A 16326-nucleotide genomic window follows, 5' to 3' on the forward strand; every position below is an offset into this window, starting at 1 on the left:
AACGGGGCAGTCTCGTGAGGTCTGGAGCGCGCGGCAGGCGGTAACCCGGATGGGCGCTCTCGGCGCGGCCCCACGCCCCCTCTGCCGCGCAGGCCACGCCCCCACCTGTTGGGCCGGTCCCCAAGGCGCGCGGCGGCGTTGCCATGGCGACGCGCGTACACAGGCCGGACGGGCGCGCGGGGTGCCGGGTGTCGGCTGGAGACTCCGCGGGAGCGCGGCCGGGAGGCCTCGCCCCGGAGCTGGCCCGGCGCCTCCCGAGCTGGCAGGGCCCTCGGCGGACGTCGTAGCGTCGGCTTCCTCCTCCGACCAGGTGAGTGCGGCGCGCGGGAAGGGGCGGCGGGCAGAGACCGGGGACCGGAAGGGGCGGCCCCACGAAGACTAGAGCTGGCAGAAGGAGAAAGGGTGACTCCCTGGCTCCATCCTCCGGGATCCAGGCTCCGGTCCCCATGAGCACCGCAGCAGCTGCCCCAACACCAACCCCTCCTTTCCAGGTGCAGCCCCCACCCCGCCCGCGGAGGAAGACCGCGGGAGCCTGAGGCCCCTCCTTGGCACCAGTCATGCCACTCCGGGAAGTCCTGGGGTGTACAGCTGGGATTAGGAGGGGCACCCCTGCTGCCCCTGATTTACGGACCACACCCACCCAGCAGTCAGAGAGAACCCCCTTGCCGAACCTCTCCCTTCCCAAATATTGAAGTATTTCTAGGGCTCACAGGCCACTTAAGATCTGGTAACCCCCTCAATAGACATGTTGCTTCTCTCTCTCAGTGATGACCCGGGAGCAGGGAGTGCAGATGATTGAAGCTCTTTTGCTCTTTTCCATGGTCGGTGCCCCATGTCATAGAACTAATTTACAGAGTTTAACACATCTGATCACTTTCTACAGTGTTTTCAGGTAGGGAAGTGACTTCACAGGGCAAGATTAAAGTGGGGAAATATTGCCCAACCCATTCAGCTAAAGAAATAGACAATTTTTTCAAAATGTCATCTAGGATTAATACTGAAAGGGAAAATGAAGTTGGAGTAATGAACAGAACTGTGAGGAACTGCAAAGGGTCTGAGATTTTACACTACTTGCAAGCTAAGTGAGTCTGCCACTGCTTAATGATGCTAGCAGAAGACCAGAGACACCAGGACCAGGGACAAAGGATGTTATTACTCAGCACAGCAGGCACTGTGAGCTTCATGTTTGCATTGGTTCAGCTTGCCCTGCAAGCCGCCTGGGGTGATCAGGGCAGCCCAGGCAGATGCTGTGCACACTGCAAGTCCGATTCCCAGTAAGGAACCCCAAGCTTAGGAAACTCCAGTCTTTTAAAAGGAGCTGCTAGCCAGTGTCCAACCTTTGCCCTGGAAAGAAATGATATCTCTCTCTCTCTCTCTCTTTTTTTTTTAAATTGAGACCGAGTCTTGCTCTCTTGCCCAGGCTGAAGTGCAGTGGAACAATCTTGGCTCACTGCAACCTCTGCCGCCCGGGTTCAAGCCATTCTCCTGTCTCGGCCTTCAGAGTAGCTGGGACTACAGGTGTATGCCATTATGCCCGGCTAATTTTTTGGATTTTCAGTAGAGATGGGCTTTTGCCATGTTGGCCAGGCTGGTCTCGAATTCCTGAGTCCTCAGGTGATCCGCCCACCTTTGCCTCCCAAGGTGCTGGGATTACAGGTGTGAGCCACCATGTTCAGCCAGAGATGACATCTTTATCATAAACAAATCTGTACTCTGCCCTGGACAGGGACACTATCCCTGTCCTCCCGGGAAGTTTGCCCTACAGATATCCTTGGAAAGATTGTCTGGAACAAAATCTGTCAGTGTCTTTGCTCTGAAGATGGGTACAAACACAAGAAACCCATGGAGAGTTGACTCTTTAACAAAAACTACACCGTTCTGGCTCTCTTGGAACGTATGTCTTAGTGAAAGGGAAACAGTAAACACGTAGCTAAGTAAAGAACAAGAAAATGACAGAGAATGATAAGCTTAAGGAAGGAACCACAGCAGCGACACATGCTAGCTAGACAACGAAGTGACTGAAGTCGCCTTTAGCCGGGGTGACTAGATAGCTACCACAAGGCACCAGCTGTGGGAACATCTGGGGGAAGTGCTGAAAAACAAAAAAAGCCAATCATCCAGGTTTGGGGTTTTACTCTGGTGGCAATTCCTGTGGCTTTCCCGCAAGGGACATTTCTCGAAAGTTGACTTTAGATTAGTTTTACTTTAGTCTTGAATGTGGTGCTTGATAATGTAGTCCTCCGCAACTAAAGATTATTAACTCAGGCAATTTGAGGGCAATAGGGCATGGTTCTTTTGGAAAAAGAAATGTCTTTTTATCTCTATTAAAGACAGCAGACTTAAAAATATTATTTCTCTTGATATGAAAGTATTAATATTTCTGAGAGTTTCTCATAGACTTTGGAATTTACAAACATAAACTATCTGGCTTATTTTTATTTTTCTTACTCCCAGGTAGGGTCTTTTCTCTTTTTCAGAGGATAGAATTCTGGTGTTAAGGGCTATCTGTTATTTCATGTCCCAAGTGTCAACAAAACAGGACAACCTCTCCCTTCCCAATCACTCTCTCTGCTCCTCCAACCCATCCCCTCCCCACCCAGCAACAATGGAGGTGTGAAAACGTGAGCTGCCTGAGGATTATATGGTGGTGACATGCAACAGCTCAGCGTTCTCTCCCTAATGCTAGGTGACCTTAACCTCTCTGCAGCTCAGTCTCTCCTTGTCTGTAAAGTAGGACAATAATCACACTTACCTTGCAGGGTTTCTCTGAGGATGAAAAGAGTATATTCAAGGAAGAGTGTCTGGCACTTATTAGGGACTCCATGAATGATGACAGAGATGATGGTGACAGGCAGACCCAGCCCTGAGATTCTGTGCCATCACAACTAGTTGATCTTTGTTTTTATCCATAGTCCAATAATTTGGCATTTCAGTGACTTTTCACTTGATAGGAAAGAGAGAGATTGTTGTTCTTCGACAAGGCATTGAGGTGGAGGATATCACCCTGCATCTTTAGACCTACTCTCAAATCAGATTCAAGCATCGAAATGAATTACTGTTGACATTTTAGAACTTTCTGAAGTCACTGGTGTCTGTCTTAAAAGAATGTGAATAGAACTTATTTCGAAATACACCACAATATAAGATGGACACACGGTTAGATGGAAAGATGTGTGATAAAGCAAATATGGCAAAGTGCCGATTGTAGAATCTCGGTGGTGACTACATAGGAGCTCGCTATCTGCTTCTTTCAGCCTCTCGGTATGTTTGACATTTTTATAGTAAAATGTTGGGGGAAATCCTGTCCAGGGTCCTGACCACGTGGCTGAGCTATAATCTTGATGTTTTGCCTTTAGAAATAATCTTTTTTCCCCTAACTAAATAAATGAAGAAATGCAGTGATTTCAAAAGAAAAACATCATCGAATGCCTGCCTCTCCAATGATAATGCTTCAAGGAACTCTAAAAGCAGGCATGGTGGCATGCATGTATTCCTAGCTATTCTGGAGGCTGAGGCAGGAAGATCACTTGAGCCCAGGAGTTCGAGGCTGCAGTGAGCTATGATTGTGCCACTGCACTCAGCCTGGGCAAAGAGCAAGACCTCATCTCTAAATATGAATGAACAAATAAAATAAGCCCTATAGAAGTTTAGGCTTCCTTGGATCAGAGTTTGAGAAGCCCAGGTTAACAACACAAATATGAGTAGTACAAATGAGTGTTCAGTGTGTGCCAGGCACCATTCTAGATACCTCACATGTATTATCGTATTTAGTCCTCACAAAACCCATTTTAGGCGGGTGTGGCAGCTCACATCTGTAATCTCAGCACTTTGGGAGGTCAAGGTGGGAGGATTGCTTGAGCTCAAGAGTTTCAGACTAGCCTGGGAAACATAGCAAGACTCCATCTCTACAAAAAACTAGCCAGGTGTGGTGGCACGCACCTGTAGTCTCAGCTACTCGGGAGGCTGAGGCAGGAGGATTGCTTAAGCCCAGGAGATTGAGGCTTCAGTGAGCCAAGATTGAGACCCTGATTGAGACAAATTGATACCCTGTCTCAAAAACAAAACCCATTTTATAGATGAGGAAACTGAGTCACCGAGAGTGAATAAGTAACTCCAAGGTCACAGAGCTAGTAAGGGATGGGTTAAGAACACTGAACTTGAATTTCTGGTATGTCAGATCACTAAACTCATTCTAAGCTTGATGGGAGGTGGAGAGCAATTATCAGTGGAACTCAGATTTGCTGTCAGGTTGTTTTAGCTTTTGTTTGTGTCCTGAGTTACTTAAGAAATGCCGTCTTTTTGATTATTAGAACCAGGCTTTTCTGTGCCAGATATCATGGTTAGAAGACATCATCTTAAAAGCCTGCAGAATTGTCCTTGTCATCATTGTTGACTCATCCATCTACTCCCCGCTCTTTGGATTTCTCACTTTGGACATCACTCTATGGTTATTTCATTCATTGTAAGTGCAACGTTGCTGAATAATTGTAGGACTGAATTTTTCTAACAAAATTCTTTCTGAAAACCTTATGTAGGAAAAACAGAGAGGATGAAAGCCTATCTGAAGAGCGCAGAAGGCTTTTTTGTCCTAAATAAAAGTACCACCATTGGAAGGCATGAAGATTCAGACCTTGTTTTACAGGTAAGAAGTCTTCTCACCTGTTCCCTTCCCCTCCCTGGCCCCTTCCTTCCCCTCTCCAACAGAACTTAGCATTATGTGGACTCCAATCTCTTGTACGGCATGGCCTTGGGCGAACAGCCATGCCTTTCCTTGGTGTGCTACCAACAGCCAGTTGCCAAGGGTACCCCATTTCCCTGGGATATGTAAGGAGTGAAGCTGAGTGCTGTGCAGAGCGTGAGGCATGCCCTGTCCTTTCCTGAACACATCTGTCGATGTCCCACCCGATGCAGAGCAGATGAGCTCCAGAGTAGGGCTTATCCCGAGGGGGTTCTTTGCTTTGCCTGGGAAAGAAGTCAAAGGCAAGCCAGGAGTAGAAGCAAACAGCCTCACTGAAGCAGCAGTGTGACAGCTGTGTGACTGCTCCTGCAGAGCCGGGCTACCCCATAGGTAGAGAGTAGCAGCTCAGGGCAGTTTTGCAGTCATGTTTATACTCACTTTTATTTTATTTTTTATTTTTATTTATTTATTTTTTCCGAGGTGGAGTCTTGCCCTGTCGGCCAGGCTGAAGTGCAGTGGCGTGATCTCAGCTCACTACAACCTCCACCTCCCAGGTTCAAGTGGTTCTCCTGCCTCAGCCTCCCGAGTAGCTGGGATTACAGGTGCTTGCCACCATGCCCAGCTAATTTTTTGTATCTTTAGTAGAGATGAGATTTCACCATGTTGGCCAGGCTGGTCTTGAACCTTGTGATCTGCCCGCCTCAGTCTCCCAAAGTGCTGGGATTACAGGTGTGAGCCACCGCGCCTGGCCTTATACTTACTTTTAATGGCATGCAGATTAACGAGTGGTTTATGCAGGGAAGGGATAATAACTTTTGGATCATTGGGTGCCATGGAAAGGGGTGACAACTCCCGGGTATTGCCATGGCAACAGTAAATTGACATGGCACACTGGTGGGCAGGTCTGATTGAAAACTGCTTTCACCTTGGCCCTGTTTTAGCTAGTCCTCAGTCTAGTCTGGTGTCTGAGCCCCACCTCTGGAGTGGAGTACCACCTCCTACCTAACACCTGTGGTCATCTCTCCGGCAGCCTGATGTGTGGTTCAGAAAGTGGGCATTGACCTGGTGCTTTGGCCTTTGCCTGCTCTGGGCTAGTACTCACTCCCTTTCAAAACCCCAAGAGACTGCTGTGGGCCCCTCAAAGGCCAAGGAGGCCTTGGACCTCCAAGTCCTGGACTTAGTCTGGGCATTCTTTCATTTCATTCCCTGAGTTAGCTGTGGTTTAGTCCAAAGCCTCAGCTCATTGACAGCCAAGGAAATTGAAGGAAGGAGAATAATAATAAAAACAGTGGCTTTGAGCCTTTCGAAATATGGAAGGGGGTTAAAATATTGAAGTGGAAAGAGAAATGCTGTGAAATCTCTTCATAACTGTGAAAAGCAGATCTCTTTCAGACCTCACTCAAGAGACTTTTTTAACTCTTTATTTTGAAATTAGAGATTCACAGGAAGTTCCATAGAGATCACACCTACTTTTCACCCAGTTTCCTCTAATGGTTACAAACAATGTGTGACTATAACAATATCAAATCTAGGAAATTGGCATAGAGTCTGTGTGTGTGTGTGTGTGTGTGTGTGTGTGTGTGTGAGAATGAGAGAGAGAGACAGTAGTTCTGTATCATTTTATAGATCACATGTATATTAATAGATTTGTGTGTTGCAATCAAAATATAAAACTATTCCCTCATCAAAGGTCTTCCTTTTGGTAGTCTTTATAACTGCAATACCTTCTCTCTGCACCACCTCTACCCCTGGCAATCACTCATCTGTGCTCCATCTCTAGAATTGTGTCATTCTGAGAATGTTATAGAAATGAAATTATACGACCGGGCGTGGTGACTCATGGCTGTAATCCCAGCACTTTGGGAAGCTGAGGCTGGTGGATCACTTGAGGCCAGGAGTTCGAGACCAGCCTGGCCAACATGGTGAAACCCTGTCTCTACTAAAGATGCAAAAATTAGCTGGGCATGATGACGGGCACCTGTAATCACAGCTACTTGGGAGGCTGAGGCAGGAGAATCACTTGAACTGGGAGGCGGAGGTTACAGTGAGCCAAGATTGTGCCCTTTCACTCCAGCCTGGGCGACAGAGCGAGACTCTGTCTCAGAAAAAAAAAAAAAAAGAGAAATGAAATTATACAGTGTGTGGCCTTTTGAGACTGGAGCTTTTGTTTGCTTTGCTTTGCTTTGGGTCAGCATAATGCCTTGAGATCCATTTAGGTTGTCGGCTTGTTCCTTTTTATTGCTAAGTGGGATTCCATTGTATGGATGTACCACTGTTTAGCCATTTACATACTGAAGGACATTTTTATTATTTCCAATTTGGGGCTATTACAAATAAGTCTGCTATAAATATCTGTGTACAAATTTTTGGGTAAACATACATTTTTCTTTCTCTGGGATAAATACTTAGGAGTGTGATTGCTAGATCTTCTGGTCAGTATATGTTTGGTGTCTAAAAAAACTGTGAAACTTATCTAGAGTGACTGTACTATTTTACATTCCCACTTATAGCCTGTGAGATAGTTTCTCCGCATCCTCACTAGCAATTGGTGTTGTCATTTTTTAATTTTTATTTTAGCTGTTCTGTAAGAATACAGTGATATCTCATCATGCTCTTAATTTGCATTTCCATAATGGCTAGTGACGCATGACATCTTTTCATGTCCTTAATTGGCTTTTGCATATCCTCTTTGATAGATGCCTTTTCAGGTCTTAGGCCCATTTTCTGCTTAGACTGTTTGGGTTTTTTACTGTTGAGTTTTGAAAGTTCTGTATGTATTCCAGATATGAGTGCTTTGTCAGGTACATGGTTTGCAAATATTTTCTCCCAGTCTATGTAGCTTGTCTTTTCATCCTTCTAACAGAGGAGAAACTTTTGCTTCCCACAGAGCAAAGGTTTGAATTTTGATGAAGTCCAGTGTATCATGTGTTTGGTGTCATGTCTATGAACACTTTACTAAATCCTTGATCCTAAAGTTTTTTTCTCTGTTTTTTTTTTCTAAAAGTTTTAGAGTTTTATGTTTGAGTCCATGAACCATTTTGAGTTCATTTTTGTATACAATGTGAGGCTTAGGTCAAGGTTCTTCCCCTTGCCCCCTGCTATAGATAGCCAGTTGCTCCAGCACCATTTCTTGAAAAGACATTCTTTCTCCATTGAATTGTGTTTGCCTTTTTGTAAAAAATCATTTGGCCATACTTGTGAGGGGCCTATTTCTGAGTTCTCTATTGTGTTCCATTGATCTATGTGTCTACCCTTTTACCAAATGACACAGTCTTGACTACTGCAGCTATGTATGTCTTAAGTCAGATAGAGTAATTCCTCCCATTTTCTTGTTTGTTTTCAAAATTGTTTTACCTCTTCTGCTTCCTTTCCCTTTCCATATAAATTTTAGAATAAATCTGTCTGTATCTATGAACTGTCTTGTGGAGCTTTTGATAGAAATTGTGTTTAAACCTATATATCAATGTGGAAAGAATTTATGTATTTACTATGTTGTTTTTCAATCTATGAACATGGTATGTTTCTGTGTTGATTTAGGTTTTCTTTGATTTCTTTCATGAATACTTTGTAGCTTTCAACATACAAATCTTGTACATGTTTTGCTGGATTTATACTTAGGTACTTAATTTCTCCTTTTTTGTTTGTGATGGTAAATAGTATTACACTTTAAATTTCAGTGGCCATCGTTCATTGCCAGTATATAGAAACATAATTGATTTTTGTATGCTTATGTGGTATCTTGCAACCTTAACTGAACTTTCTAGAAGTTTTTTTGTCACTTTCTTAGGATGTTACCATGTTATCTACAAATTAAAACAGTTTTATTTTTATCTTTTTGATCTGTACACTGTTAATTTTCTTTTCTTGAGATATTGCATTGGCTGGGACTTCTAGCACTCTGTTGCGTAAGAGCAGTATAAATCTTTATATTTGCCTTGTTCCTGATTTTAGGGGAAAAGCATTCAGTCTTTCATCATTAAATATGATATTAACTGTAGGGTTTTTTGTTGATGTTCTTCATCAAATGGAGAACAATCCCTCTGTATTTCTAGTTTTCTAAGAGTGTTGTAAATGCAATAGATTTTAAAATAATCCAACATACCTTCCCTTGAGATTCTCATCCATTACATGGTCTCCCTACAAAAACACAAAAAAAAACTGTTCATGTACAAAGAGGAAGAATCAAATAAAAAGAATCATAGTTTCTTCTGTATCATAACAAGGGATAGATTTAAGGTAGTTTTACTTTCTGAGTGGCCAAAGTAGAGACAGTGATCCCTGTTTTGAACTGGACTATGATATTAGAAAACTGTAGTAATTTTTAAAAACACAGGCTTTGGAGATAGACCTGGATTTGAATCTCTTAGACCATTTCTGTCTGTGTGACTTCGAGCAAATTACTTAATCATGCTGAGCTCATTTTCTCCATCTATAAACCACTTATCTCACAGGGTTGCAGGGATTAAATGAGAAAATGCATATAAAGTACCTAGCACATGGTACTAAATAAATGACATCATAATCATTATTATGGTCACGTAACATGGAGACTGAGAATTCTTGTTCACAGGTTTAAGATGGGTATCTGCTGATATTATTAACAAGCTATTTGGAAAGGGAACTAATGAGGACAATTATTTTATATATTTATATGTGTGTGTGTGTGTGTGTGTGTGTGTGTGTGTGTGTGTACAGAGAGAGAGAGAGAGAGACAGAAATTGAGCAGCATTGACTGTATGAAAGTAATAGCCTGCTTACTGCTCCTTGGCCTTGGTTTTAAAAGTAAGTCACCACTGTCAGCAACAGTTCCATTGATTTATGAAGGAATCAGCTGCATTTCCAGAAGCATGTGCTTACATTGGCTCCCAAGAGAACAGATGATACATGAATTGCCAGATGCTTTGTGAATAGACTTTTAATGGGCTTTTATATCTTCTCTTAGACAAATTCTCTTCCCAAAGCTTAAATTGATTTGGGAGAGGAGATTTGCTTTAAGAAGGGATGTGGGGGACACAGGTTCGTTTTGAAGAACTGAAACCTACAGGGTATCCATATTTTTCAGAAAATATAAGACAAGATAAGGTGAAAATTGCCCTGCTTCTGGCTTCACTGTGCCTTTCTGATTAACTTGAGAATCATGCGTGATCAGCTATAAGCCACCCTGAGTAATAATTCAACAGTCAATTTATTGTTTGTCTTATTTGTGCCACTAGAAGTCATTCCATTAAATAAGGTGCAGGAATCTAGAAAAAAATCAGCGTTGAAATTACTCAGCAGTTACACCTAGCAAAGAAAAAAGATTGTTTTATTTACTTGGATAAATCCTAAAGAATAGGAGCCACGCTTCTAAAGATTTATTAATATATTCATTTGCAAAGCCGACTTTTTTTTTGCTTATTGATATAATAATATTCTAACATCATTCACATATTCTGATAATGGAAGGTAATTATGTACCTTTTGGTTTTTAAAACATTGGGAGAAAGCAAACTGTAAAGAGGAAAATAAAAGTCATTTGTAATCATATGACTCAGGGACAATCCGTATTGATGTTTGTAGGGTTTTGCTCTCCAGACTTTTTTTTTTTTTTCCTGTATCGTGAAAGGAGTTTGGTTTCCTAATGGCAACAGGAAGCCTGTTTTAGCCAGCCTGGTTTTTGCTGTTATTATCACTCATTCATTCCACAGACATTTGCCTGGAGCCCCAGCACAGAGGTAAGCCTGGGGATACTCACACATGGTCTTTGCAATCAGGAAGCTGCTAGGAGAGAGGCATAGGTCAAAGGATCTGCTCCGCAGATGGTTTCAAGCCTATGTCAGGGCTCTAAAGGAAAGGAATGTAGGGGATGAGGAAGACTTAACTAGGCAAAGAGAGAAGGAGCAGCATGTGCAAAGATCCTGGGGTGGAAGAGCATATGACGAGCCTGTTGGACTGAAAGAAAACCCGTGTGTAGAGGTCAGAGAGGGAAGCGGGAGAGCTAAGAGGCAGGCAGGACTCCTTCATGCCACCGTAAGGATTTTGGTCTTTATCTGAAAAATGATGGGAAGATGCCACTGAAAGATTTTCATCAAGTGGGAGTCCTGCCTGTTGAAATGGGCTCCCTGGTGCAGAAATCGGAAGCTCCTTTCAGAATCTCCCCTCCCGCATTGCACAGGGCTGGAAAACCTCGGCCACCAGCCTCGCTCATTTCAGAGCCGAACCTTCTGATTATAATCCGTATGATATGGTGCGGTTTTTGAACTGTAATGTTTATAGTTGGATGTGGCTGTTACTTAAACACCGATAAGAAAGGGACTTAATTCTTCCAGAATGCAGCAATGTCACAAGCCAATGGTTGTTGGGCTTTTCGCGTGCATAAGAGTGTGATTTTTAAACATGAATCCCCAGGCTCCTGACACAGTGGGATTAAGTGAAGTCAGGAATCCGCCCATTTCTCTGCTCTGCTCAGGTGGGGGTCCCCACGGAGATGCTTCCAGGACCGCACCTTGAGAGCCCAGCCTTAATGCTCCCCTCCCTCTTGCCGTGCCATCTCCAGGGACAGTGGCTTCTTCCATTCTGATACCAGGGGAGCTCCTGTTTGCTCTTTTTTGTTTTTATTTTTGTGTACGATTTCAATATACTTTGTTTTCAGGAAAAGAGGAACAAAAGTCAAAGAGTGGAAAGCTGGCCGGGCACGGTGGCTCGCACCTGTAATCCCAGCACTTTGGGAGGCCAAGGTGGGAGGATCACTTGAGGCTAGCCTGGCCATCATGGTGAAACCCCATCTCTACTAAAAATACAAAAATTAGCCAGGTGTGGTGATACATGCCTGCAATCCCAGCTACTTGGGAGGCTGAGGCAGGAGAATTGCTTGAACCTGGGAGGTTGCAGTGAGCTGAGATCATGCCACTGTTCTCCATCCTGGGCAACAGAGGGAGACTCCGTTTCAAAAAAAAAAAAAAAAGAGTGGAGAATTGACCTTCTCCCTAGGACCTTACCCTGCCCTTCACTGGGGAGATTTCAGGATTCCCTTTACAATTAACTTGTAGGACAGCCCAAGCGAATGCAGTGCCGTGGCTAGGACGGTAAAGATCATGGAGAAAAGCAAAGGACAGAAACCACAGGGGATGCGGGTGAAACGCTCATGCCTGCCCTTCCGCCCTTTGTGGACAGCATCCTGCTAGTTGACTTTTTTCTCTTTGCGGGGAATGTTCTCTATAGCAGGTCAACCCCTTCTCATATGGGATCAGAGGTCGGCGCACAGGAGTGGTCTCACAAACAAAAGAGAACCATCCAACCCAGTGAGCCGTATCCCTTTGCCCGGTACCTGCCATTTCTGGGCTGCCTATAAGAACTATCAGAGCCTGCATCAAAGTCTTTTTTATGATTATTAAACAATGGTGCACTGAATAGCTTTTACCCATCATTTCAGGGATGTGTGAGTCCATGTGCCATGTCAAAGGGCTTGTATGGCTGCAGCACTGATGGCATTGCCACACTGCCCTCCAGTGAAAGCTTACAGGGTCAGGTCCCCACCAGGAGTGGGGGTACCCCTCCCCTCCCCAGTGAAGTGTGTGACCTACCTGACAAATCTCTGCTCATCTGAGAGGCAAAACATGGCATCCATGGCATTTTGATTCACATTTCCCATACTGTGAGTGAACCCTTCAAGTTTTGAGAGAGAAGGTGACAGGTGGCTTGGGCCTGGATAAAGATGCTCACCCCTCCCCTGTGCTGCAGTGAAATCCACCGAGGCAGCAGGCCTGGGGGAAGTGCAGCTGCCCGCTGTCCCATCAGGACAGGCTGTTCACCTTCCCGCCTCGGACACAGCCCTGGCTCCCCACCGGGCGTCCTGTGCTCTGCGATGTGCCTCCTCTGATCTCATCAGTCCTCAGGGAACTTTTTTCTCCACTAATGTCACAGCAATGGATGGACCTACTTTCCCTCCAGCATGTGCAGGGCCTGCAAGAGCAAGAAGTTCCAAGAAAAGTACTAGATCGTCGTCTCTTTTTATTCAACACAAGTAACAGAAGATTTACCATCTTCGCCATTTTAAGTGTACAGTTCAGTGGCATTAATTGCATTCACGTTGCTGTTCTTCTTCTGTGGGGGTGGGGAGACAGAGTCTCGCTCACTCTCTCACCCAGGCTGGAGTGTTGTGGCACAATCTTAGCTTGCCGTGGCCTCTGCCTCCCAAGTTTAAGCAATTCTCTTGCCGCAGCCTCCTGAGTAGCTGGGATTATGGGCATGTGCCACCATGCCTGGCTAATTTTTATATTTTTAGCACAGATTGGGTTTCGCTATGTTGGTCAGGCTGGTCTCGAACTCCCAACCTCAGGTGATCCACCCGCCTTGGGCTCCCAAAGTGCTGGGATTACAGGTGCAAGCCACCGCGCCCGGCCTCACGATGTTCTACCACCACCGTCCATCCATCCACAAGAACACTCTTCGTCTTGCAAAACTGAAACTCTACATCTACTAAAGAAGAGCTCCCCTTCCTCTCCCAGCCCCTCAGCCCCCCAGTCCCTGGCAACTGCCATCTTTCTGACAGAAAGTGCTTTCTGTCTCTGAACGTGCTTATTACAGGTTCCTCATGGACGTTAAATCGTATAGCAAGTGTCTTTTGCGGCTGGCTTATTTCACTTAGCATAACGTTCTCAAGGTTCGCAGCATGTGTCAGAGTTTCCTTCCTTTTTTCCCTTTCTTTTTAAGGCTGAATAGTGTGCTGCTGCATGTCTGAATTATATTCTGTTGATCCAGTCATCTGTCAATGGACACCTGGGTTGCCTCCGGCTTTTGGCTACTGTGAATAACGCTGCTGTGAGCATGAATGTACAGATATCTTTTTTTTTTTTTTAATTTGAGTCAGTCTCACTCTGTTGTCCAGGCTGGAGAGCAGTGGCATGATCTCAGCTCACTGCCAACCTCTGCTGCCTGGGTTCAAGCGATTCTCCTGCCTCAGCCTCCCGAGTAGCTGGGATTGCAGGCACGCACCACCATGTCTGGCTAATTTTTTCATATTTTTAGTAGAGACAGGGTTTCACCATGTTGGCCAGGCTATTTATTCTTGAACTCCTGACCTCAGGTGATCCACCCTCCTTGGCCTCCGAAAGTGCTGGGATTACAGGTGTGAGCCACTGCACCCGGCCTAGTTCTTTGTTTTTAAGGGCTCACGTGGTTGGATTAGCCCCCTCTGGATAATCCAGGTTAACCTGATTCAAGATCACTGATTAGTCATCGTTATCATATCTGCACCATCCCTTTGCCATGTAGGTAGCAACACGTTCACAGGCTCCAGGGATTAGGAACTGAACACCTTTGAGGGCCCATTCTGCCAACCACAGTTATTACCGTCTCTTGCCTGGACTCTTGCCATGGAGAGGGAAGCGATGTTATGGGATGTTGAGAGCTTCTCAGAAGAATCAGTAGAGTCACTGCCAGGGACAGTAGAGAAGGATGGTGGATGAGCTAAGAGGATGATTTTATCATTCGAGTTATTGTGGGCTTATTTTTTGCCAAGCGTTGTTCTTTGCCTTTTTGTGTGTATAACTCATTTCATTCTTTCAACAACTGTACAAGGTAGGGACATCCTTTTCCTCGTTTTACAGATGAGGAAGTTGTGGCACAGACTAAGGAACCTGCCCAGGGTCATGTAGGAAGGGCACAGAGGGCTGGGATTCATGGTCAGGCCGTCTGGGACCATGCAGAGACAAAGAGCTTCAGGAAAAGAGGACTTCTGGCATGGGGGTGTGGGCCCGAGGATGAGTAATCGCTGCTCTGTCTTGAGTGCCTAGCAAGTGGGCACGCGTTGCTGTCTCAGCTCAAGTTTCTTTTGAGCCCTCAGTGCACCAGGGGAAAATGTCACAGACTCCATCTCTTAGGACTCTCGGAACTCTCCCTCCCTCTCTCAGGGCTGCACTGATTCTGGGGAGCTCTCAGCGACACCCCCGAACCACTATCTTCTCAGGGACTTGCCCGCTCCTCAGGACTCCCCCAGAGGAGCTGGGCAAGGCTCTGATTGACAGTAGGGAAGCAGACAAACTTCCTCTTTCCCTCCTCTCCAGACTCACAGTCTCACCAGAGCCCTGGCCATTTCCTCACATCCTATTCCTTTGAAACCCCCAGCTTTTTCTGTTTCTCCATTACATCCCTTTCCTGAGGCAGTGGCAGGGGTCAGAATGGGGGTGTGGGATGGCCAAGGAACAAAAGGTAAAAAGCAATGTGATTCAACACACACACGTGCCTGTAGTCCAGCCACGCGGGTGGCTGAAGCAGGAAGATCACTAGAGCCCAGGGGTTCAAGGTGCTATGATGCTTTAATGGCACCTGGAAATAGCTACTGCACTCCAGCCTGGGGAACATAGCAAGTCCCCGTGTCTTTGCAAAAAAGTACACATGTGCACACACACGCACGCACACACACACCAATTTCAAAAAATGTTATCCTACCACACAGAAAATTTTGCCAAATAGTATCTTTTGTCAGTCCTTTGAGGTACAGCTTATCACACTCATTTTTGCAGCATAGGAAGCAGCCTCAGAGAGGCAAAGAAACTTGTCACAGGCTGCACAGCAGGAACACAGCAGAGGTGGGACTTGAACTCAGGGCTAAGTGCAGAGCCCATCCTTCTGCGCCTAATAGCGAGCGTTTTAACACCTGCTATATGGGCTAAAATACTCTTTTAAGTGCTTTTTATATATACTGTTTCATTTAGTCTTCACCACAAAACCATAAGGGCTATTCTGATATTATCCGTGTTTACAGATGAGGAAACTGAGGTCCCAAGGGAATAGATCACTTGCCCAAGATCACCCCACTAGGAAGTAGGAGAGCTGGAAAGGAGGTCTCACTATGTCACCAGACTGGCCTCTAACACCTGGGCTCAAGTAATCCTCCCACCTCAGCCTCACAAAGTGCTGGTATTATAGGTGTGAGCCACACTGCCCGGCCACAATGTGTATTTTGTGACTGCTTTATTTCACTAGCATATGGTCTCAAGATTCATTCACGTTGTGGCATGTGTCAGAATTTCCTTTCTTTTAAAAGCTAAATAGCATCCATCGTTTGGATGGACCACATTTTGTTTATCCGTTTATCTGTCAAGGAACACCTGGGTTGCTTTCACCCTTTGGCCACTGTGAATAACGCTGCTAGGAACGTGACTGTACAAAAGTCTCTTTGAGACCCTGCTTTGAATTCTTTTGAATATATACCCGGAAGTGGCATTGCCAGATCATATGGTAATTCTATTATTAAAATTTTGAGGAAGCACAATCTTGTTTCCACAGCGGCTGCACTGTTTTACATTCCCGGCCACAGCGCACAGCGGTTTCATATCTCCACGTCCTCTCCAACACTTATTTTCTGTGTTTTTATAGTAGCCATCCTAATGGGTGCAAAGTGGTATCACCTTGTGGTTTTGATTTGCATTTCTTTCTTTTTGTTCTTTCTTTTTTTTTTTTTTTTTTTGAGATGGAGTCTTGCTCTGTTGCCCAGGCTAGAGTGCAGTGACAAGATCTTGGCTTACTGCAACATCTGCTTCCCAGGTTCAAACGATTCTCCTGCCTCAGCCTCCCAAGTTGCTGGGATTACAGATGTCCGCCACTGTGCCCAGCTAATTTTTGTATTTTTAGTAGAGATGAGGTTTCACCATCTTGGCCAGGCTGGT

At 45.1% G+C, this 16326-nt stretch overlaps 1 protein-coding gene across 1 annotated transcript in view; it reads left to right on the forward strand.

Moving 5' to 3' along the window:
- Positions 1–4547: 4547 nt before the first annotated feature.
- The window catches only part of FHAD1 (forkhead associated phosphopeptide binding domain 1), a 157539-nt gene continuing 145760 nt past the window's right edge, over positions 4548–16326 (forward strand). The window contains exon 1 of the mRNA XM_021668394.2: positions 4548–4642. Coding sequence (XP_021524069.2) covers positions 4550–4642 — 93 coding nt within the window. The 5' untranslated portion in view covers positions 4548–4549. The remainder of the gene's footprint in view (positions 4643–16326) is intronic.

The sequence above is a fragment of the Aotus nancymaae genome, unplaced genomic scaffold (genome assembly GCF_030222135.1).
Source record: "Aotus nancymaae isolate 86718 unplaced genomic scaffold, 86718_ANA_hifiasm-v0.15.2.pri h1tg000053l, whole genome shotgun sequence".
Lineage (NCBI taxonomy): Eukaryota > Metazoa > Chordata > Mammalia > Primates > Aotidae > Aotus > Aotus nancymaae.